Below are 26650 nucleotides of genomic sequence, written 5' to 3' on the forward strand. Positions count from 1 at the left end.
AAGGGAAATTGCGACATGTTAACAAACATTATATATTGGCTTTGTGCCATACAATGAACTGTTATTTCATATGTTTAGCATCCAATTTGTGGAGTTTTTGTAAAAACCCGTAATGTTCTTCCGTACCAATTCCACTTCAAATTATTTTTTATCCACCTTACAAATATAATGTAAAGTTTCTGCGAGTAACATGGTGATCAACTATAGCTCCAATGTACGTATTTCACAACTAATTTGCATAGTTTTTGTAAGACAATTCAACACATAACCATTTCGTTGGACTTCACAAATGCAACATTAACAAGTCTGGCAGCGGCGTGACTTTTTTTTCTTTTCACTTTGGATTTCACTTGTGTGGCATTTCTTAGTGAGGGAAAGCGTAACCTTGTCAATGAACAATCCTCCAGGGATAAAGTTGGGTTTTGTAAGAACTTTGCAAAAATTGGTGTCTGGTCTGTCAGCACGAAAAATGAGGTTAGCAGGGTTGGGATCCTTTTCCACGAGAGGAATAACAGTTCAGACCCAGTCAATTTCAATTGAACTGGGGGAGCATCTCAGCCGGAGCAACCTATCCAAATAGAAAATTACGGAAGGATTGCTGCATTATATTTTCTAAATGTGTAGCTCAAAGCTCAAAGCACCGTGCTTAAAGGATGAAATGGTCCGATAATTATAAAAGAGGCATTGGTTCTGTAATTTAATGCGGTTACATACATATACCCTCTATGAAATATATTTCTTCAAAGGTAATAGATGATTCTATAATGAGGATAATTTCATAAAATTGAAATCTAATATCAGGTATGGAAACCCTATTTGAATATATTTATATCATACCCAATGCTGCATTACCCATAACTGTATATATTTGGCAAGCTATACTATTCTAAGGAGCAATATGTAAAACAAGAATTCTGCAAATTTTCCGCGTACTTAGCAATGAACTGCTTTTATTTTGCAACTATTCCATATTAACCAAATGAATGCAGATATTAAAACGATAACAGCATGTGGAGGATACGTAATGACACGTACAAAACGCTCATCATGTATTAGCGTGCATAGAAATTGAATATATAGGGGGATGGAATTGTTGTCTTCCCGGGTGCCAGTCAAAAGTCAAGTTTGTAAAATTCAAGATCAAGCCTCCTGGTTGTATTGACCTGGTTGAACTGGTTAAACCGAAGCACTGTGAGTTTAAAGACAATACCTTTTCGTGTATTGCATAACATGCATAACATGCAATCCACGACGAGTCGTAGTGTCGTGGCACAGACACAGAGAAGAGGAGGAAGAGGACCATGATTCAATGTGCAGTAAACATGAACAGATTAGAATGAGAATCCAAAAAGTAACGATTTGAGAGGATGGGGTGATCCAAGAAAACTGAAATTACATTTTTACCCATTTACATATTGTCTTGCGTCCGAAAGTATACCGTACATCCCTTCATATTTAAAATTTTGTGGATATTTTTGAGCATAATGCATAATTTTTTTTAAACAATAACATATCTGTTAGATTAATATTCTCATTCTAAACTGTGGAATTAAAAGTTTGCTATTTTCTCTTGGGGTTACATCAATTAGTTCCATGCTGCACTGTATACATATTACAGGGAACAAAGAAATTTATTTTTAAATTAAAAAAGCTAATTTAGTTACCTTCCTTCTCTCTATTCAATGGAAAATGACATTTTTATTACCTTTATTTTTCTCTTCACCACTTCCTTTCCCCTGCTGTGCAAAATATTGCAGCTATAAACTATTTCTAGTTGTTTCCAAATGCCACAGAGCCACAGACTGTTCTCTATCCTCTGCAAAGGTAGCCTTTGAGCGAGAACATTATTTTGCTTCAGGTTCCTTGGTGAATAAGCCAAATAATTAGATGGAAAGCTTCGTGGTTTTGAAATAAAGACAATTAAAAAAATGCCATTTGTTTAGAACCCAATTAATCCTTTGGGCTATAAAACGAGCATGTTAATTACGTGAAGATGAAATTGAGGAAACGGGCAAATGCACAAGGCTTGTTTTGAGAGGAGGCACGGGGGTGGCTCAATTGGCCATTTGTATCGGACGGTTCACCTGTAAATAACGACGACTGTGACTCGGCAACTGCGGAGAATGTACCTTTTAAATTTGCTCTGCTCGACAAAATTCACCCAAAATAAACGATTTTGATGAAGAATCCCGTTTAATGTACTGGACGGCTAATGAAATACAATTATTTTTTTAATAACTTAAAATTCGGAACAAATTTTTAGATGAAAAAAAAACACATTCTTGGTTCTTTCGGTAAAGTCACGTAGAAGGGAAATAATAAAATAATAATACATGTTTTTTTTTATTTTAAAGAATATGAATCCATGCAGTCACGAAAGCTTTAAATCGAGAAAAAAAACAACCAATGTAAAAATGCAATGATGGTAATACCTCAATGGGTAATAACGCATTTATTATTAAAAGCAATGCTGAAATTGTATTCACAGATTGACAAACTACGTGCAATGACAACCCCCAAATGTGGGCCAGCTCTGTATATGGGACATCCAACTGAGTGGCCTTAGGAGTATGCAGGTTGGTTGGCTATCTCCTCATTTGGTGGTCCCTATAAGGAGGGATCTCCATACAGAATACCAAGGTCAAGCATACCTATCTTGAGTCCAAAATATGATTTAAAGGTATGCTATGGTTCTTTCGGTAAAGTCACGTAGATAGACAAAAATAATAATAACAAAATAATAAAAATTAAGTGAATAAAAATAATAAAAATATCACGACGTTTCGATCGCAACACAAGCGGTCGTCATCAGGAACTGGGAGGTTAGCCTCTGAGGGCAAGCTGTTCATCAAGGTTTAGAGATGGGCGGGGCAGCTAATGTTAATGTAGGAGAAATTATTTAAAGGCTTAGCATATTACTCTTTGGTTCTTTCGGTAAAGTCACATAGGTAGAAAAAATAATAGATCACGACGTTTAGATCGCAACACAAGCAACCGTCTTCAGGTGAAAAAGAGGGAGAATCTGCCGCGGCAGGCTGTTTATAAAGGTTTAGAGATGGGCGCAGCAGCCAATGTTAATGTAGGAGCGAGCAGGAGAGTGCGAGTATGAAAGAGAAATTTGCTTGTAAATGTAAGCTTGGCAACGGCCGAGCTTGGCTAGGGCCCGGAAATTGCACCATAAAACTGACATATAATGTGCCGCCCTTGGTTAATCCACTGCTGGATGAAGGCTTCCACGTGCCACTTTGGTGATGAGTGTGGTTTGGCTATACTTCCCTGCACTGGTGAGGAGGTGCGCAGGATCGGTTGATATGTCACTCGCCACTGATGCTAGCCATGGCAGAGAATCAATCAATCAAACGGCTGGGTTTGTAGAGCAGTGCGTGACCCACCCTTCGCATTATGATAAATACACATCTACAATACGTGTAACTATTCGGAGGCTTGTGTTGCTTCCGAAACGTCGTGATTTTTTATTTTGTTTTATTTTACTTTTATTAATTTACATTTTTTTACGTACGTGACTTTACCGAAAAAAACTAAGAATATTAATCCTTGCAGTCACGAAAGCTTCAAATCTAGAATTAATACGTGTAACGTGATTGCTCAAATGTTTCTGCAATAATTTATGACAAAGTGCTTATTTTTTTATTCTCAAAATGTTTCCTAGAGGTCATTGGATGAATAACTTACTCACGACACAACTTAACATTTAATTTAATGTTATCAATTATCTAATATATGTACTTAAGTTTTAATGCATTTTCTTTACAGTAAAACAGTTTAAATATATTTGGGAATGTATCAAATAACTTTAGTCATTATTTACATTGTTAAATCTAATGTACATGATCATGATTTTTTTTTAAATAACAAACTAGCTATTCATCTTCTTGGTTCTTTCGGTAAAGTCACCACGTAGAAGGGAAGTAATAAAATAATAAAAATAAAACATAATAAAATAATTCTCACGACGTTTCGGCCACAACGCAAGCAGCCGTCCTCAGGTGATTCATTCTTCACCTGAGGACTTTACCGAAAGAACCAAGAAGATGAATCCCTGCAGTCACGAAAGCTTTAAATCGAAAAAAACTAGCTATTGTTCCCATTATAAGGCTTTCCGTATTTAACTCTGTAAATGCATGATTGAATGACCTTTCAAACATTCTCAAGAAAATGACATAACCTTTTGGTGAAAGATCACGCCAGTAATAAAAGTTTGCTGTCAATTTAAGGTCACACATAATATAGCGGGAGGACCATCGGTATACATGTTGAGTCTAAATAATAATTCATCCTGTATAACCAGCCATTGTTACTATTTGTTTATAAACCTCAACAGCGCATACATGAACAAGTTATACCACTATAATGTGCATTACTACCAGTTAAGGGCCACATTTTAAATAGTCTGTTTTACCTTTTATGAAGCATTAGAATTCTTATAGAATACATAAAACTGGATCTAAAAAGGACCAAGTACAAAAAAACATCAATGGAGTGTTTGTTATCCCCGTGACACCAACACTGGACCCGTGATCACCCTGGGACTCATTGGCATCAGTCTTGGTGGCGCTGGTACCCGATTGTTGAAGGCTCCTCCTTCGAAGTCAGTGTCTCGTGCCATCCTATTTTCAGAGGCCTGGTGGCGGTGTGGCACCTCCCTCCGCTTCCCTCTGGCCATGCTGTTGATTTGCATCACCATCTGTTTGCTCCCAGAGTCGCTTTCTTGGCCTGGCTCAGGATCTCCGACCAGGTGCACATCGTTGTGTAGCGAGCGGCCTTTTCTAGACAACTTAAAGATTGTGTGCGGTCACAGAGTGCTCTATTTTCACCTTCCTGCATTTCCATATTCTGTTTTAGTTGTTGCTGCGTTATATTTATCTTGCATTTTGTAAGGCACTTCGTGATGCATTGCAGCAAAGTGCCATATTAAATACACATCATCTATAACCTTGACCTTATGCGATTTATAAATGCAAATGTTTAGAAATAATAACCATGAGATTTTTTTTTTAAATATTCAATTGTCTTTGGATATTTTAATTGTAATGCTGCACTCATTGGGAGTTTGCTATTTTCCTCTCCTTATTCTAATCCAGATGTCTCATGCAAATATCCGTTTTAGATTTGAAGCTTTCGTGACTGCAAAGATTCATACTCTTAGTTTTTTCGGTAAAGTCACGTAGGTATTTACCGAAAGTATAAAAAATATCCGTTTGTTGTCCTTGCTCCAATTAGCACGCTTTGCTACGTACGATGCGAAAGAAGTTCAACATACATACCTACAAGATTCCCTCTTTCATAATGCTCTTATTTGATTTAAATACAAATATCATCATTATCATTGGCCATAGGCAATCCATTGCTTTATTATATTGCACCATATATGGTCCAGAGATGCCACAATCCATCCCCTGCACATGGGCTCACCTCACCTCTCCACCTAGACGGTGGTTATCCTTTTTCGTTTGCCCATAATGGTCCGCTTGGCGATAAGTAAATGGTAATCATTGCGAAGGGAAACGCTTTTGTATGCAGATGAGGAATGGGCCCTTGAGATGGTAAATTGGATTTTACACATTACTTTGCTCATTAAGGAATGGTAGAGCACAGCAGATCAGCGCCAGACATCCTTGTAAGAAATCGAATACTCCAGAAAATTTGGGGGCACTAAAGTTTCTCATCAGAAAACGCAGGCATCGTCACCTGTTCTATGTTCTGTAGACATGTTAGTGACTAATAAACTGACAGAAAAAAAGTGACACCTACAAATATGAATGTGATTATCGCTTCACTTTAAAGTGCTTGCTTGTACGGTATTTTTTTTCTCCAATTCATTTTTATACACTGTAGTTTCAAATAGCGTTCTCCATTAACTAATATTGATATATAACAATATTTGGTGCAAAACATTTTCTGCATAGTTAGTAGGACATTAAATACCATTTACATGCACGGCTATAAATCCAATCCTTTGTAATTCCATAATAAATAACAAAAGTATAATTAATTAAGCAAACAACGAGAAACCCAGGTTTAATTCTACTACCCGTCAATAATGAGATGTCATCAATTGCAAATTAAAAGAGTATTAATTTGTTGTGTTTGTAATAAATAGTACAATTGAAAAGTCTACGTGGTTTTCTGCTTAACAGCTCCTTGATCCAGTGGTGGAAATTCCACATCCCTATGCCAGAGGCCAGTCACCCCATACGATTCAAGTATTCCAATCACTTTTGCGATTTTCTCTTGACTTCCCAAAAGGTGGTATTCATTTTAATTACCCCAGTGAAATGAATCGTCGAAACAACTAATTTCCTTTCTGATCGCAAGCCACGAGCCCTACCTCTGCACCACCTGTCCAGACAGTTTGTAAAACTTTGCTCACATTGTAAGCAAAGCCAATAAAAAAAACAATATTCGCTTTATAGATATAGTTATTTTCTTTTTGGTGGCTGTCTGGCAGTGTGTGCAGACATCATGCAGTGTATCGACTGCCTCTTATGCAAAGGCAATTCTCATGGGAATAACTGTACAATGAATGTATCTCTCGTATTCCTTGCTAGGGAATCATTTCGTCCATATTTCAACATTTACTCGTGCAAAAAATCCGACCGTGGTAAATGTTTCCGTTTTCTACACTTTAGATGAAAGTGCTTTGCCCGTACCATCCAACTTAATGAAGGTTAGAGCTGAAATCTATAATTTTATGGTCTTCAAATATTAACATTTTCAAATATTTCAGCAGTTCAAAACGGAACAATAGGTCTATTGTGTGCTTAAGAAATAGCTTGATTTTTTATGTTTCTCGACTCTTGGAATTTATTAGAGTAACTATTGCTTTTGATGGTGATAGTCTTGTGTGTTCTTTTGAAATGCGATTATTGGAACATGTATTTGTGTTGTCAATGTTCACATAGCTATCCATTGTTGTAAGATAACGCTGAGCACAATAGACGTACCATCACTAGGAATACAATACATTCGTTTTATGTAAATGAAAAATGTCATGTAATCACTATCACACTACAGTATCTCTTTACCAAGCTAGTTTTTCAAATTAAATCATGATTTTGTTCATTGTATGTTCCCATTGCAATATTCCAAGCTACATCTTTAATCTTTTAAGTGGTTTATGGTAATGTGCTGTCTATATATGAAATTACATTTAGGCCTCAATTTTAATTTTAAAGACCTAACCAACTTTATAATTTAAGTTGCTTTATAGTCTTGATTATCTTGGCCTTATTATCTACCTTAGAAACAGCACCATTTTAATAATTCGATCACAGCTGTTAGACACCCACCTCCCTAATTTTAACAACTGGACATGAATGCACGGAAAATCGATCGGAATGGGATCTCGTGAATCAACATCGCTGCTGCTATCTTTACAATCGCTAACTTTACCATTTACGATGTACATGATCAGTGCAATTGATTTTTTAAAAAACACATACACTAATCAGTAGTTGTCCTGTTCTCCATCTCCTCAAGTAGATTGAGTGAACTCGTCAGTGGGTAGTGAATGTGAGTGGGCCGTATAGGACCACGATTGCTCAAGCAGGCTTCAAGGCAGTTATTACGACGGGACAATATCTAATTCCATGCCTATTTTGACGAATTTACGTGAAGTCAATGTCTTCAATTGCTTTCAAGAATTATATTAGGAATCATAATAATGTGCTTGCATTACTCAGACTAATTCAAACTCTCAGGCTTCTTAGATGTACGACATCATTGCGGCTATTTTCCTCTCCTCTCACAGCATTAATCATACACAAAACATAAACATTATAAGCAGATCACACACCTATTAGACACTGACAGGAAATCTGTTATAACCATCAATGACCACGACATATGTTATACCAGCACACATTCCCTAAACACTTTCACGCATGCACTGCTTAAAGCAAAACCAATCTTGTTTCTGGTTTAATGTCACGTTAGGTTTCCGAGGGATCCTCCCCAAACGTGTTGAAATATTTAAATGTAATTTCATAGCAGCCATATGAATAACAGTAGCCCACCGCGGTGGATATGATGCATGAGAGGGAGCCATCTATTGATCGGTGCCATTGGCTTGCAATGCAGTTGTTGATCCCTGTGAATCTGCTGGTTTTGTGAATCTGCTGGTTTTGTCATCGTGTTGTTGTGTAACTGATAACCTTCCATTTTGTATGTATGTGTGTTGAACTTCTTTTGCACCGTACGTAGCCAACCACGCTAATCGGAGGTGCGGGGGAAGCACAACAAACTTTTGTTTCCAGATTTCTAATCTTAGTGGTTAACTAATACAACGCTTAACGACGTAACAAACTTCCCTATCATCATCAGCCAATGGTCTATACCGGTGGTGGTTAACCCGGCGGCTCCGTGGGCTGCATGCGGCCCGTGGAGCCCCTCGCGGTGACCTGGTCTAAGTGTGCCTTGGGCAAGCGGACGGCAACCAAAATAGCAAAGCAGAGACATTTTTTGTTCGAATCCGGAAAAAAAAAGTTTCAAAAGCCGCAACGCAAGTGAATAACATGACGAAGGAGTCCTAAAAGAACCGCATGCGGCGCCGGAGCTGTAGGTTGCCGACCCCTGGTCTAGGGTGATGCGTGGGGTCATGATAAGTTGCACAAGCCCGATGAATTCAATCTGGCAGCCCACTGCGGTGAAGGAGGGCCGCTGATGTGGCCCACTGACTCATCTGGTCTATGGCAGGGGTCGACAACCTGCGGCTCTGGGGCTGCATGCGGCTATTTAAGGGCTGCTTCATGACGTCCATCAGTAATGAAGGACCACCATCTCGTATTCACTTGCATTGCGGTTCTTGAATTGCTGAGGTTTTTTTTTATTACGTAAAATTCGAAAAAAAAGTATGTCTTCCTGTTATTTTGGCTGCAGGCCCCTGGTCTATGCACTCCTGGATGAAGGTCTCCCCACTTGTCTAGTTCCTCGCACCTCTGAGTCTCTCTCTCTCTCTTGGAGAGTGAGCGAATACTGTGCCCGTTACAAGTTGACATGATATTATTATCATCATCCATCATGGTCTCCAGATGAAACAATCCATCTCGACTGCATCAATTTCCCCTGAGTCAAATGTCTTTTCATAGCCTACAAACGCTTGGCATAATGGTATTTTATATTCATTAGTCTTTTTCAGAATCTGATGGGAAGTAGGTATGTGCTCGATGATAGAGGAACCTTTCCACACCATCTTGCTTACTAGATTGGTTGGCTTCTGAATTATCCATTGTTTTGTTCCCAATGACCTTCATGAACTATTTATATACATGAGATAGGGGAAGAATGAGCCTGTGTTTCTTTCAGCCAGTTTTGTCGAGTCTTTTTGAATCGAAGAATCGTTGAGGCATCATTCCACGACGGAGCAACACATTCAGAATAAAGGGGGTCGCGGTATCACAACGGTTAATACACCACACGCTAGGAACCCAGCACCATGATTTCGATTTAAAGCTTTCGCGACTGCAGGGATTCATCTTCTTGGTTCTTTCGGTAAAGTCACGTAGAAGGGAAATAATAAAATAATAAAAATAAAACAGAATAAAATAAAATAATTTTGTAATAATACAAATAAAACATAATAATAACATAATAAAATAAAATAAATGTATTAAGTAAAATTGTTATTATTTTATTATTTCCCTTAATAATAAAAAATAATAAAAATAAAACATTATAAAATTATTTTATTTATTATGTGTTATTTTTATTATTTTATTATTTCCCTTCTACGTGACTTTACCAGTAACACGAGTTTGATGTCTGGTCACACCTATATCTGAACTGGTTCTGAGCCTCGCATTTCACGAACCTGCGCCAAACAGCATGTTGACATGTGGTCAGATAACTCTTGTGACCGAAATGGCGCGGTGAGGTCCTCAATCGGCAGTGGATTAACAGAGAGCTGAAAATTGTTTATTACTTAGGTAAAAATACAAGTTAGTTATGAAGCTATTATATGAACAATTTACAACTGAATTATAGTATTTCCCTGAACTTGTTTTCATTATCTTAATTGGCTTTGACATAATTGCAATCGAATGCAACTCTACATTGGCGTGTAGGCAGATTCTGATCTGTAAAAGCTATTTTGCTCAAGCATAATTTTGACATCAAATATAATTGTCCTGCATGTAAAAAGGCAGCAGTTAAAGTGGCCCATCTTTCTCGGCAAAGCATCCAAAATGAGACAAATGGATTTACTGGGACTTTCTACAACAAGCAGGTCATTGTAATCTAATTGTGTATGCAACTTGACCATACAACAATTGCATTGATTTGTATGTAGGGAGAGGGAAAACAGTGTTATAATTGTAAAGTGAGTCGGTTAACAGTGTAAAGGAATAAATACCATTGAGGACGAAACATCATTTTACAATGATAGCGCTACGGCTCTGACCAAAAATAGCTACATTAGTGGCCAAAATACAATTTTGGAAGTTTACGCGAACTGTACAAAAAATGCTCGAATGCCGGTGGAGTACATGACTTAAACAGAGAACCAATCCATTATTGACCAACGCTGCTCCAGGTAGCTGCATCTAATAGATTACAGCAAAAGGTCAGCTTCTGACATGTTGGGCCTTTGTTTTTTTAACACAGAAATCTATTAAACAACGACTCAGGGTGGGCAATATCTGCACAAAAGCGAAGAGGTGAGCTTTCCTGTTTGCTGAAGACCAAGCGGGCACGGTGGAAGGAACCTAACAAGGGCTGGAGAAATAAACCGCTCCACGTTCTTTGTCTCTCGGGATGTGTAAATTACAATGCAGCCTGTGTAGGGCATTTTTGTTGTTGTTATGCTGGAATGCACACACAGCTACTTGCTAACAAAGATCCCCCGTATAGCCTTAACAGACTGTACACGAGGGGGGTGGATGGCGAGCACCACGCCCGACCGCCTTCGTCTCCCGAGTGGCGATGTTTGTCTACCGCACCAAGTACTCATTTGAGACTGAGTCGACGTAGGGGAGGGCCCAGGACGAGTTCAAATATTCGTCACTGGTGTTGGCCGTGAGCGGGAATCGAACTCAGTACACCGGATACCAGAGGTGTGGACTCGAGTCATGTGACTTGGACTCGAGTCAGACTCGAGTCATGAATTTCATGACTTGCGACTCGACTTGGACTTGCATAACAATGACTTTGTCCCACCTATGAGATGTGGACTCGAGTCATGTGACTTGGACTCGAGTCAGACTCGAGTCATGAATTTGATGACTTGCGACTCGACTTGGACTTGCATAACAATGACTTTGTCCCACCTATGAGATGTGGACTCGAGTCATGTGACTTGGACTCGAGTCAGACTCGAGTCATGAATTTGATGACTTGCGACTCGACTTGGACTTGCATAACAATGACTTTGTCCCACCTCTGCCGGATACCTAGCGCAGCGTGCTACCCGCTACACCACCTCTCCCCACTACTTGATAACAAAGATCCCCCATATAGCCTTAACAGACTGTAGGGGCAAGTGCTGTTAGCGAGCACCTATGAAGGCCGCAACGGTACACGAGGGGGTGGGTGGCCAGCACCACGCCCGACCGCCTTTGTCTCCCTAGTGGTGATATTTATACACTGCACTAGGTACTCATTTGAGGCTTAGTCGACCTAGGGGAGGCCCAGGATCGGTTCAGATAATTGTCACTGGTGTTGGCCGTGAGCGGGAATCGAACTCGGGTCTCCGGGTTCATAGCGCAGCGTGCTACCCGCTACACCACCTCTCCCCACTACTTGATAACACACACGCATACACACACGCGTGCGTGAGTCTGCACCTTCTTATGCGTGGGCTGTGAGGCAGCTGTGGTGCGACGTTTTAAATTACTATGACAGAATAAAAAGCACTCTCAGGTTTTTCCCCACGTATTTTTGAAGAAATTGTTCGCGATATTCTGTTTGCAAAGCGAAACATCCAAATATTTTTTTTTACACGGTGCAGCAGCTTATCTGTGAAAAGCTTTTTTAGTTGTGGATAATTTGGCATACTTTGTGGACATTTCATCAAAGAGATGATGTAATGTTCACCGTGAAAGCAGCATGCAATGTTGTATTTGAAATGTTCTTTTCAGACAACCTTAAGTCTCTCTATTTTGCATTATGCCCAAATCCACCTACTGCACATGTGTGCATGTACATTCCTTTGTCAATCCACTGCTGGATGAGGTCCCTGCCCTATGCCTTGCAGCTCATGGGGGTTGATTGGCAATACATCACGCGTTGGAGGGCATGTAAATATGAACTGGAAAAGTAAATCACTTTGGTAGGGAATTACCATTCGTTTACGATTACAGGTATTTTGTGACCACAATTGCAGACACAATGTCACGGTATACTAATAGGGTTTTCCCCCTTTTTTCTGGCAACAAAAACTGACACCTTTTGCAAGGAATCATGCTTACATTAACCACAATACTTGCAGTCAAATGCAAACAAAAAACAATACTCTGAAAAGGCGTCATCTGGTCGAACACCATAGGAGACTAGGCTCTAAAGAAAGCTGTCTCTGGTGTGGACCAATCAGTTTCAAAGACAATGCATAAATTATCAGAGTATTGTTTTTTGTTTGCATTTGACTGCAACTATTGTGGTTAATGTAAGCATGATTCCTTGCAAAAGGTGTCAGTTTTTGTTGCCAGAAAAAAGGGGGAAAACCCTATTAGTATATTTTGGTACTGGCAAAGGAGGCCCCATGATGAAATGTCGCGGTAGTTTTAGGCTCCGATATATTTGCAAGCAAATTCAATAACTTGCCCGCTTATTCTTTCAGAAGTGGAATTTACTTTGGTTGGTCTCGGCACAAGGGGTGGCACTTGGTGATATTTATGGAATTAATATTTGTATTCAGTAACACATAAGCTGATTTTATAATCGAAACTTATAAAGAACAATGTTTCTGTTTAGCTAGAAACCACACACACACAGCATCAACAACAATCCATGTATTCTATATCAAATGCACGTTCGTCAAAATGGCTATGGATGAAGGCCTGCTCATGCCATTGTTTAACCATTTTTCACCACGTTGGTTTGTCTTTGTTGGTGAAATGAAGGGGGTGGTGCATGACTGGTTCAGATGTCCCTCGCCAGTGAAGTTAACCGTGGCCGAGAATTTAACTCAGGTTACAAGGTTCATAACGTGGCAAGAGAACCTCTGAGCTACCTCCATTCCACCCTGTGGATCTCAGAGAAAAACATATGCTAAAGCAGCAGGTGGGATGGATGTACGTTAAAAATAGACCCAACTTCTTCAAAATATTCCAAAGAAATGGATTGACAAGTGCCTAGTCCTCTCACTTTATTAAATGTGAGCAAAAGCCTAGGATACATTTTAATGCATAAATTATTCACTCGCCAATGACGTCACTCCATCTGTGCCCTATTGACCTTTTGTGCCACGTGAACTTAAACAAATGCGAATATTCGCTCGTCTTACTGTCATATCTCTACTATGCAAGGATAGTATTCATTACCTCTCTAAGCCACCTTCAGAAGGGCTTATTCTCAATGTTCCACACACAAGGACCTTTTAATGATTTCTGCATATATAAATATATTTTTAAAAATACTTTGGAAGCATCACAACCATAATATATTGCATCAGCCAAAAGGTGGAATGTAGTTATTTTCTTGACGGCAATATTGTTTGTAGGCTTTCAGAGGAAATGACCTATACTGTCACGTCTGATCTCTGCAAGTCGCTCACTCTGATAACTTCTCCACCCACATAGCCTGCCGGGACACTATTTCTTCCCAGAAATACATTCCAGACGATCCATCATTATCTTACCCACCAATTTACTAAGCCCAGTCAGCCACCATTCTGCAGGATGCTTGCTGGCGCAAAAACAAAAGAATAATCACATTTAAGTATGAGCCCTGGTCTCAGGTTGCACACCTGGGATACATCAAATAGCGACTTGCTCCGTTGGAAAGTTGGTGCCCGGCACGTTAAACTGTCGAGGGACAAATTGTATGTGAATTTATTGGTAAATAAACGACCTAACTGAAAACAAATTACCATTGCAACTCCGGTCACATGCTTCCGTCTGCTTTTTTTTAAGCGTGGTCTAAACTGTGGCTTTTTAATCCTATAAATTTCAAGTTCATTTCAAGTTCAAGTTAATTTATTAGGTATCGCCCTGTGAGCCATTCGGCTCTTGAATCGGGTGCAACCGCAACAAACAAAAAACATGAACAAAAAACATCTTAAAGTGAATATGTGACTGAGTGCCAACCGAAAATCCAAAAAAAGACAGCAAAATTAATTTTGGAACAGGTAATGAGAAAAGTCTGAAGGTTGGTGGCACTTTCCGCTACCGTTTTTTGTTGTTGCCAACATTGTGGCATGATTGACAACTGAATAATGAGAATAAGATCTGTTTATAATGTGTGTGCTGTTAAGTTGCTTGTCCAGTTTTCGGATGCAAAGCTTGGCATTGCATAAATATTACCATTACACCCAGATAAACACATCCATTATATACATACACTAATTATTTGCTTCTATTGACAAATTGTTTGATTTACATAAAATTGTAAATAATTTAATTGAAATAAAAATAGAGGTAAAAATAAGCATATATGTGTGCAGACGACCCAAGGTAAAATCATTTACATAAAAGTAAGAGGTAAGAATAAGAATATATGCTATTATGTTGTACCGCAAAATGTACACGAAAAAAACAAAAGTCTCAATTCTGTAATTAGTAACATTGTTTTTTTCATCACCATCTATGATGAGGGCCTCCCCAAAAGCCACCGCCACCACCTACCAAGATCATGCGATGTCATGATCCACCTAGCACCTACACCTAAGAACTGATGTTATCACTTCATCTCTTCAGTGAACGGCCTCACGGTCAAATTCCATTCTTTGGCTGCCACCCCATTATTATTTTTGGTCATCTCCCCTTCTAGCGATGGGTGCTGCCCAAGCCAAATTATTCTTCTCAGCAGTTCGAATTATTTCATTAACCCACGTATGTTCTATAATCGACGGTCACTCAATGGTGCCTAGGATATCCTTCATACAATGTAATACATCATCATAATGATGAAGTATTGTTCATGAACTTGGTTGAAAGCAATGTTGATGATAAATAAATAATTTACAAGCGTGACATGAGCTCCTCCTGCTGGAAGTATTGTTTTTCAATGTCGATAAATCACAATGGACAATTGGTACAGCCTTTAAACATGGCTATGTCGTAAATGGGCATCAGCGGTCAATGCGGCAAAGAATGGTGATGATGTAAACAGTATTTATAAAAATAGAATTCTACTGTACAAATCACCATATCCTCTGGGTTATGAGAAACCTATATTCTCCCTGTGTGAAAACGAAAGTTTGGGCTGCATCTTACTTTCCGAGAATACGGCAATCCAGAAAACATGGGACATTGGGCCAATGTTGGTTCAACGGTTCAAGCCATACCAACGTTCGCCCAGCATTGTATATTTACAGGGAATATACACTAATAAGTAGATTGTGCTCAATTACATGACTAAAATCCAAATAAAGCATCCTTCCCATCGCAAATTTGTTGAGAAATAAGATTTAAAGCAATGTTTAAGTTTAATTTAAATTTCTGAAGGTCGTTTGTTTAAAAATGTCAGTTGCATGGTCGAATGTGTAAACGCTGCAGTGATGTGCAACGATTTAAAACTTGGGGTGAAGGAGAAATACAATTTTCATAAAAACGTCACCAGAGTGGACCCAAGCCAAGATTGTTATTTAACCAGGAGTAAGCAATGTCAATGACAAACTTTAATGCCCTTTGCAAGGACTGATCCTGACTGGATCAACAACATTTATCAAGTTCTTTAAAAAAAATGTAACTATATATTGATTCATCTTCTTGGTTCTTTCGGTAAAGTCACGTAGAAGGGAAGTAATAAAATAATAAAAATAAAACATAATAAAATAATTCTCACGACGTTTCGGCCACAACGCAAGCAGCCGTCTTCAGGTGAAAACCAGGTCTGGTTTTGCGTTGTGGCCGAAACGTCGTGAGAATTATTTTATTATGTTTTATTTTTATTATTTTATTACTTCCCTTCTACGTGACTTTACCGAAAGAACCAAGAAGATGAATCCCTGCAGTCACGAAAGCTTTAAATCGAAATATATATTGATTGTTTTCTTCTGCTAAACGTGTGTGGCTTATATTTATCCACAATCCCTCAAGGGACTGAATCCCAAAGCTGGGACTATTTTTTTGGTTGTTCGTTTTTGATCCCTTCGGTAAAGTCACATAGATAGAAATTTGTTAATAGATCACAACGTTTCGATCGCAACACAAGCGAACGTCGCGATTTATTAATACTTATAATAGTTTCGATTTAAAGCTTTCGTGACTGCAGGGATTCATCTTCTTGGTTCTTTCGGTAAAGTCACGTAGAAGGGAAATAATAAAATAAAAAAAATAAAACATAATATTATGCTTTATTTAATGTTTTATTTTTATTATGTTATTATTTCCCTTCTACTTGACTTTACCGAAAGAACCAAGAAGAAAGCAAGCGAACGTCGTGATCTATTAATAATCTACTATCTACGTGACATCACCGAAAGAACCAAAGAGTGTGGATTCCTGCAGTCACGAAAGCTTCAAATCAAGATCGTTTTTTATTCGTTTCGGTTAGAAGGCATGCATTCTAAATCGACACCAAAGGTGACACTTAGAGACCACAACTCACCACACTGTCACTGTGCAGAACCTCCACGATGTCGCTCAGAAGAGCCACCGTGTGTTCTGCCTCATCCATGTGGCTCAGCCATAGCTTGATGTGGTCCGTCATGACAGGCAGGAGAACTTGGCGGCACTCTAGAAAGCATTGCCAACAACAGCAGCAGCAGCATCGAACGATTAATCGATTCGTTAAAAATGTATTATTACACTCACTGTTATCATCATCATCATCATCAACCATTCTGAATCTACTGCTGGATGAAGGCCTCCCCAAACTGCCGCCATCTCTCTCGATCCTGCGATGCAACAATCCACCCAGAACCTGCGCACGAACTGATTTCATCGTAATTTAATAACTCTATCTATTTTAGGATTTGTCACCGCGCCCATTAGCGTTGTTAAGCAGATTGTGAGCCGTGAGGGCAGTGTGATGGATGACAGTTTGAAATCATAGTGGAAGGATAGACGTGGCTTGTAGATTCATACGTTAAAATCGATTCACATGCTCATAATATACAAATTTAAACGTGGAAGTAAGTCTATTATCTTGTACAGTAATATTTGCATGATCCCTACTACCACTAGAGGCCGCTATATTTACCACAATAGAAAACATTCCTGCATCGAATCACCCACCGTGAATCGTGACAATTTATAAAAACGACGAGGGGAAGTGGGTGGCAGAGGCCGACTTATTGTGGGCCAAGTCCTCACTGTGTGTTGAAAATTATACCGGGTGTCAAAAAAAAGCAAAACAACCTTTGTCATTGCATGCCCCCATTTAGGGCAGGCTATTCTGGAATTTTGATTGCCAGGTGTTTTTGTGTGTGTGTGAAACACCACGACGTTATGAATACCATGACAAATACCACGTTGTGATTACCGTGGAAATTTTCAGGCAATGACCTCTCCCCACGTGCAACATCACCAAACAGCAAGAGATGAATCAACCGATTTTACAAGCGTGCAACATGGTGATGCTAAAAGTAGAAATAATAAATGCAATTCCAATGCTGAAAACAAAATTATAGGATACGAGCTACAATTTCAATTCAACGCATGTACCCGCTGTTAATGAATAGCGTGGCAAGTGGGATGCTGCCGTGGTGTCATGGCTAGCGCGCGGTCATGGTTAGCACATGCCGCAAATCCAGAAGTCGCCGGTTCTATCCCATCTCCCGGCACGACAGTAGAATAAATCGGTTCTCCGTAGTCGGTCGATCGACAAGACGCGTGCGGTGGTGATGGGGTAGCGTGTGGATACTCCCACCTCTTCCAAGACGTCTGGCCGTAGTGGAAGAGTAGGCCAAATTCCACCCCACACCACTCCCCTAGAGGGGCTCCCTAGAGCTCCCTTCCAGTGGAGGCCACTCTGCCAACAGTAGCGTGAGCAAGCAATTGCAGGGCTGCACCTTTACTGTCACCGTTTTAGTGCAAGCAGATGCTCTGTATGCCGCTGCGCAAAAAGAAAGTCCTCTTCCAAGCGCAAGGGTGTACAAAATAGATGGTAAACAAAGGAGTTAATAACAAAGAAGAAGGAATTCAGAGCGCTGTGAGAGCAAGGGAATATAAATGATCACTTTAAACGGTGCTGGGTCTGTGGATTCACTTTAGAGAGAGATACAGACTTCTTGACTGATTGCCTCGAGAAAGAAACAAGATGGCTCGCACTCTGGAGAAACGCTGCAGAGTTTTGAGCATTAGTAGTCTAAGATCATAACAGGGGATCGCGAGACAAGCAAACAAAGAAAATCAGCCTCCTGTCTGACATTGTTAAGCCACGCTGCTCCTATTTGCGTTCTTTTTGTTTTAGAGTTTGCTAAAACAACAAAATTTTGACTTAAAACTTTCGTGACTGCAGGAATTAATATTCAATGGTTCTTTCGGTAAAGTCACGTAGATAGAAAAATAATAACAATAAAATAATTCAAGTAAAAATGAAATAATGTTAATACAAAATAATAAAAATAGCACGACGTTTTGATCGCAACACAAGTAATCGTCATCAGGAGAAAAATGAGGGGGGAAACTGCTGAGGCAGGCTGTTTATAAAGGGTTAGAGATGGGCGGGGCAGCTAATGTTAATGTAGGAGAGGACACCAGCAGTAGGTCTACACCAATCGAAGCATTGCACCTCGCTCCACACACCCACAGGTGGACAAGAAAGCACAAATCAAGTCATGACTCAAAGTGGTTGATGACATCTTTCCAATGATTGCTGAGTTTAAAACCGTCTTCTCGGTTGAAATTGTGTCTGTCTGTATATATGGATGGCTTCGTGAATGAATCTTTGTTGATAGCCAGTCGGCTTTCAAAGTACCATCGTCTTAGAGAAATCAATTTCATGTGAGCCAGCTGCATTAAAGTAATGATCAGCCACGGCAGAAGTATTGGTCCTACCGTGTTTCAAATATGCCTTATGTTCACGAACACGGTCCGAGACATGTCGCTTGGTTTCCCCAATGTAACTGCTGCCGCAGATACAGCTTAGTTTGTAGACGCTGAGATATTGCATGTCAGGAACCTTGTCCTTCACAGATGGGATCAGGTCACGAATTTTATGCACTGTGTTAATTCGGACCTGGATCTTGTGTTTGTTCAAGATTTTGGAAATCGTTTTGGTTATCCCTGCTATGTAAGGTAAGGTGATGGTTTTGATTGGATCTTCAGACGGCTCCTTTCCCGCGGTTGGGGCGATGGCTTTGCAGATTGTGTAGTCAGAATATCCATTCGCCTTGAGAGCCTGGTGTACGTGTTTGAGTTCACTGGTCAGGTGTTCATGGTCGGAGATACATTAGTGTAGCGTTTTGATGAGGGAATTCTTTTGGTATGGATGGTGGTGGGAATCAGGCTTCAGGTAGGCGTCAGTATGGGTTACCCTCCTGTAGACAGAGTGGCTCATTGAGCCATCTGGTCTCTTTTTGATTAAGACATCCAAGAAGGGTAGCATATCATCCTTTTCTACCTCTCCTACATTAACATTAGCTGCCCTGCCCATCTCTAAACCTTTATAAACAGCCTGCCTCCGCAGTTTTCCCCCTCTTTTTTTCTCCTGATGACGATTGCTTGTGTTGAGATCGAAACGTCTTGCTATTTTTATTATTTTTTATTCACTTTATTTTCATTTATTATTTTTATTATTATATTGTTATTAATTTTTCTATCTACGTGACTTCACCGAAAGTACCATGGAATATAAATCAACCAAAATTAAAAGTGAGATCCTGATAAAATTAGGCAACTGAGGCCGGTGCTCATTTCCTGTTGAAATATGTAAGCCAGTGGTGAAAATTCCTCATTCCTATGATGGGGGTGAGGCTATCCATAGGACAACCACTGTTGACATCCCCGCAAAAGTGTTGCCTATTTTATCTACCCCAAAGGGATGATGGGTTGAGTCAACCACCAAGCAGGATATCAACTCCCGATTACGAGCCGTTCGCCCCTAACTCTGAGCGGCCTGGCCTGTCTAACAATGCCAAAAAATAATGGTAATGGATGATGACTATTTTTTTAAGCGATCCCCTTCTATCATCGGTAATGTTCAATATGGTTCCTTGCTATTTTATTTCAGATACGTTTATGTACAGTACGACAATGGACACATACGATTTAGGGACTGTGATTTATTACTTGTGATTCATGGCTTATCAATTGTTTACAGAAATGGTCCTGAATATGGTTGGAATTTCAAGCACTGGAAGAGTGACCCTGTTATCTTCATTGATGGAAAATAAAACAACGCGAGACTATATAAGTGTACGGTACAATTTTCAACAACAGGGCAATTGGAAAAATGTTACCTCTTAAATAGTTTAGTCACACAGTCTCACATCTTTGCAACCCCATAACACCCATGCGTGCAAACAGACATTTAAACAAGACACTGCAAATTAATTCATCATTATGTCATTTACTCAAATGTTATATCAGCATGGTACTCCATGTACCATGCACACTTTGTTCTATTAATGAAACCGCCGAGATTGAATTAGCGGTGGGGCAGCGGATAGTTCACCATGCCATGGATTACGCTTTGAATTCCACCACCAACAAGTGACGGCACATCGACAGTCGGTCATATGACGGTCATCAATGTATACAAGTCCTCGAAAAAGGAATGGCCATCACCACCTCCGCCAGCAGCCACTTCAACAGCCACCACGCACGATGGGGCTACTCAAAAAATTACAAAGCCGGGAAAAAACCCAAGGAATGGTTATCGGCACAAAACAATTTCCTTATATACGACCCTAAACAGACACACACATTCCACTCAGCTCAATAGAAAGTGGACTACAACCCAGACTTCTGTTTCATCTCAAAGGACAAGACAGGACAGCCACTAATTGATTCGCAAACGGTGAAAGTACATTTTACTCAGAGCCAACAAAAACTATGGCCACGTTGGTACATTCTGAAGGCCAACTAATCTGGCTCTGAAAAAGAAACCAAAGCCCAATCGAAGAACCTTGAGCCAAAGCCTAAAACCTTTGATAAATCAGTACAAAATCTGACATCTGCTGCAAAAAAGCAACATCCTGAAGGGATATCGGAATAGCCATATGCCATGTTGGCAACCAGAAACAAAACAGATCTTTAAACGGTTCATTTGAAGTGGTGATCAAGATAAGGGCACTGTACTGCTAGAGCCCAAGAAAATGTTGGGAAGATGTTGCTGTAGGCTTGGACTTCACTCACTCCAGCCACAAAGCCTGGCAGCTCCTCTGGAATCGAGGTGCCTCAAAATCAACAGAGCACTGATCACCCACAGCAGCTTTCCACAAGCTCACCCAAACAAGCTGTCTGGGAAACAAATCCCAATCGTCTTGAGTCAACTAATACAAGCAACATATCGATCCATACCATATGCGCTGTCGCTAAAAAGTCCAACAAGACACCGGGATATGAAGGCCTGTCTCCTCAATTCCTAAAGAGCTTGCGACGGACAACCATGGCTTGCAAACCTCTTCACCGAAATCAACACCATTCCCCTGGCGAACATTCTGCCACCCAAATATCTGCAGGCATGCATAGTGCAAGGGAGTTTACACGCTTTCTGGCCAACGACAACCTTACCATCAACCATGACCTCAACAATTTACCTTGCCACTGACTCAAGTCCCGATCCCCCTTCTGGGATCGCAATGTCAGAATCCTAGAATCTCACCCAAATCCAGAAGAACACTGGCAAAACCGAGTGGAACAACACGGACATCCAGAATAAACCCCTCCTTCGAGGCCCCAACCTTCCACTTCCGAGCTTTTACATTCCTCGGAAAACACCCGTGTAACTATCAACAACATCACAACATCGACAGGCCAATGTGTACATATCCTTCACGAATGTAACGTTTAAGACGAGCCACACAGTGCAATTGTGGCCATGCAACTCAAACTATGGACCACAGAGTAAATTACTCTGGTCTTTCCTCTTCAACTGAGGAACAGCAAAACTACATGAACTTTCAACATTGGCATTTATCTCCTCAATATATTGCCATGTGCAAGAATGTAAAACTGTGCCATTAACCTGGCCATCTTATTCTTAGGTTTTTTCGGTAAAGTCACGTAGGTAAAACATTTAAATAAAAATTAATAAAAGTAAAATAAAATAAAAATAAAATAAAAATCACGACGTTTCGGAGGCAACACAAGCTTCCGTCTTCAGGTGAAGGTGAAGACGGAAGCTTTTTATTTTATTTTTTATTTTATTTTACCTTTATTAATTTTTATTTAAATTTTTTACCTACGTGACTTTACCGAAAAAACCTAAGAATATGAATCCTTGCAGTCACGAAAGCTTCAAATCTAGAATTCTGGCCATCTGAGTTCAATTCCCAGCCACAGCTAAAATCAGGGGCGAGCAATATCTGAAAAAGTTTATTGGGCGCTCCCTTCAACGTGCACTGACCAGTGTGGTGGTCAAGCAAGCCCCACGACCAACGCACTGCGTATGTGGGCGGGGGAGAGAGGCGTGACGTCAGAGCGACACACGGACGTTGCGGGATGCGGGTGACGTCATTAGGCAGATGTGCGCGGTGACATCGACTCCGTGCACTTGTCCGCCCATGCGCCAGCCGGCCAGCCAGCAAACCTTTCTTTATTATTATTATTTCGATTTAAAGCTTTCGTGACTGCAGGCATTCATCTTCTTGGTTCTTTCGGTAAAGTCACGTAGAAGGAAAACAATAAAATAATAATTATTGTTTTATTTTTATTATTTGATTGTTTTCCTTCTACATGACTTTACCGAAAGAACCAAGAAGATTATTTTTATTTATTATTATTATGCTTGTTTTACCCAGGAAAGCCCCACTGAGTCTCAATTTATTTTTTTCAGGAGGGCCATGCGAAGTTTTTTTTTACAAGTAAGGGGCGATTGTCCTATGTATAATCTCAATTAAGTATTTTGGAGGTAATATTTTCTGCATTGGCATATTTAGCCAATACCAGTTAGATTGTATGGTTTTGTGAGCTATGGCAGAAAGCTGCAGAGCCCGGAGGAATCCCATACAGAAGAGGGAGGGAAAATACAAACTCTGCAAAGACACTCAATTCATAATCAACGTTTGTGGGTTTAGATCGCGTTATTTATAAATGTGTCATAAATAAGTTATGACACATTTATAAATAACGCGATCTAAACCCAAAAACGTTGATTATGAATAATATTGGTCGCGAAAGCCTACGTGTTAAAATGGCACTCGATTTGGGAATTGAACACAAACCCCTTTGCTGAGGCACCATGATGACCACTGCGCATCCCTGCCACCCAAATGATAGTGCTGTTTGTTGCACGCCCCTTGACATTGTGGGCCTTTAAAGAAATGTGGCATTGAAAGAGACTCACCATGGTCCTTGAAGAGAGTACTGTGCACGATATCCGACATGCAAAGCTGCTTCTGGCGGATGAGTCGCTCGGGAGACACGCTGGACATGAACCTCACAAGCAGCTTGCTATTGTGATCAAGACAGAGAAAGAGAGAAAAACAATTTCGATTAAAAGCTTTAGTGACTGCAGGGATTCATCTTCTTGGTTCTTTCGGTAAAGTCACGTAGAATGGAAATAATAAAATAATAAATAATAAAACATAATAAAATAATTCTCACGACGTTTCGGCCACAACGCAAGCAGCCGTCTGTCTTCTCGACAGACCTGTTCTCCACCTGAGGATGGCTGCTTGCGTTGTGGCCGAAACGTCGTGAGAATTATTTTATTATGTTTTATTTTGTATTATTTCATTATTTCCATTCTACGTGACTTTACCGAAAGAACCAAGAAGAGAAAAACAACATTGGTGATTATAAGTTATGATTTAATAACAATACCCAAACATGGTGTTATGTATGCATCAATAGTTCTTTGCGTATTCAGGAGGGACAGATTTCATACGTTTGCATGTGTAAGCCATCTCAGTGGACCGTGATAGCATACACAGTACAGCACAAACTTAAACAAATTTGTACCCAGTAATATGTTAAAGCCGATGAGCAAATCGGCTCGAACAATCTCAATATCAACAGATATCGGGAGCCAAGCAGGTTTGGGCCTGGATATCTGTGGACATCTGTGAAAAAGAGCTTCATAGCTTCTAGGATTCCTCCAGTCCAAATAAAGACTCTGAAAAGATTCCGATTCCGATACTGCGTGGACGGTTGAACTCAACGAGTAAGCAGGTTGTCGTCGGGCTTGCAAGGCGATATTGTGGGCAGCAGAGCAGTGCAGCATAATCCACTGTTGTACTACTCTGTGCTCCGCTATCTATGTTGCCCGCCTTCAGCAACCGGCATTGACCAGCACGGTGAAGTAAAATCAAACAACCCCCACGAATGGGACGGCATGTGGACGCCCTCATCCATCAAAGGATTCACAAAAATGATGTGCAAGGACACGTACAATACTTTAGAAGTATACGTTTTGTTATTTAACCACTTGAATCAATATTGATCTTCGTAAAATCATGGTGTTCACAACTTGAGTCGTTTAATGCATTGGACAATGACACTGCCTTAAAAGCAAGGGGCATTGCAGGAAATTTCACCTATTCATTTAAATAGATTTGTATCATTATGTTAGGGGAGTGGTATTGACAAATGTGTTCAGTGTTCGTAGGCTTGGTGTTTGTGAACCAAATCCAAATGCAAGCAGCACATGTGTGTCGAAATGCAACGTTCTCCTTTTTAGAAATGTGACTCACCTAAGCTCCACTTCTCTGAACACCTGCAGAAGGTCTGGAATGATCCTTGGGAGGTATTTCAAAGCTCCACCCTGAAAGACACGAACATGAATGTGCAAAGCTCTTAAAATTGCATATTGGAAAAAAGAGAACGAACAACAAACAAAATACACTGGAAAAGTAACCATCATTCATCATTAGTTGTTATTTGTCCATAATAGAGGTTTTGGGTTAAATCGCGTAAATATATAAATGTGTCGTTAAACCAGCCACCACCCGACACAGCCAACTAGTAAGGGTTGTCGCGTAAACAGAACATGCCAATTCGTCACTAGTACAGCACACCGGCTGTGTTGGAGAGCCAAGCCACAAAAGATTTGGTTCGTTGCCATGCTTTGTTTAATTTGATTTGTTTTTGCTTTTGTCCCTTTGGTGACCCAGGTCACTCTTGCGAAATGAAGACTAACCCTGGTCTCTCGAGTGCTCATCTGGTGACACGAAATAAACTCTAAAACTTGTATAATGGATAAACGGAACGTGTATTCCATAGCTATAAGTACACGTGTGTTTTTAAACAGTTACGCAAGCACTCTCAAGGAATGTCAGAAGAAATGGCATATTACGGCAACTCATCCTTCATCATTCTGGCACGACGTTTTTTTTTAAATAGAAAAAATTGTGATGTTCGATTAATCAAGTCACATGTTACCAAAATGAGCATCGACATCTTGAGAGTGCAGTCAAATGCATAATTCCTCAACACATGTTACATATTTAAGCAATAGATAACCGTGAGATACTTCGGTTAAAAAAAGTAATTGTGAAATTGGGAGACAACAATAAATATTCAATGTGTCCACAAGTGAAAATGTGGACTGCTTTTGGAACCTCACTGCTCAGACGTGTTAAGGAATTGCAGTGCATTAACATAAGACAGCAGTTTTAAATGTAAATGTGTCTGCAGTGATACCTGAGCAAGTAGCAATTTGTCCGTCGATGCATTTCTCAACATGTCATTTAGGGAAATGAAAACCTGCATGATTGACTTCTCAAATGCCTCCTTTCCTTTGCCTTCGTAAAGCCTGCATTGAACAAATAAATTGGGGAGACAAAAATAGGAGCAATTAATTCAATTCTAATACACTTACCACACTAGCTATATTGTGCAATGCATGGAAACTCGGGGTATATCTTTGGCTTGTTTCAGAATGGGATTGGCCTGCTGATTTTAGCAGAAAGAAAAATCGGTATTGGTCCGTGAATGGGTACAATTGAAGTTTGGAACGTGACTCGATCAATAGAAAGTTGGGTTTTTTTTCATCATGAGAATTTGTAAAAGTATGCATGAATTGCAATTATGTTCACGAATTAATTCTTATTAACTGTTTGCTTACTATTAGTATCAACAGCGTCAAGGTACAATTAAGGATTTCATGTTTTATTGTTGTACTGTATCGTATCACAATCAAACAATTGTGCCAGAGTAAGAGATTCGAGAATAGATTCTTATCCTGCATTGTGGAGCTGTGGTGCACGGTTTTTAAACCAGCACTTTGGCGGTGAGGGTTGGCAGATCACATAGAGCTTGGTGAAACTCATAAACCTACTGCGTTATGAGGTGGTCAGGAAACATTAATATATACCAATGATTTAAATTTCGAATTAAAGCTTTCGTGACTGCAGGGATTCATCTTCTTGGTTCTTTCGGTAGAGTCACGTAGAAGGGAAGTAATAAAATAATAAAAATAAAACATA

The 26650-nt window shown here is 39.9% G+C and overlaps 1 protein-coding gene across 1 annotated transcript in view; it reads right to left on the reverse strand.

Moving 5' to 3' along the window:
• The window catches only part of LOC144931506 (dedicator of cytokinesis protein 1-like), a 211717-nt gene that overhangs the window by 149152 nt on the left and 35915 nt on the right, over positions 1–26650 (reverse strand). The window contains exons 23-26 of the mRNA XM_078855434.1: positions 25866–25977; positions 24917–24987; positions 23569–23675; positions 16723–16850 (exon numbers count right to left, since the gene is read on the reverse strand). Of these exons, the coding sequence (XP_078711560.1) occupies positions 16723–16850; positions 23569–23675; positions 24917–24987; positions 25866–25977 (418 nt within the window). The remainder of the gene's footprint in view (positions 1–16722; positions 16851–23568; positions 23676–24916; positions 24988–25865; positions 25978–26650) is intronic.

Source organism: Lampetra fluviatilis, chromosome 4 (assembly GCF_964198595.1).
Source record: "Lampetra fluviatilis chromosome 4, kcLamFluv1.1, whole genome shotgun sequence".
Classification (NCBI taxonomy): domain Eukaryota; kingdom Metazoa; phylum Chordata; class Hyperoartia; order Petromyzontiformes; family Petromyzontidae; genus Lampetra; species Lampetra fluviatilis.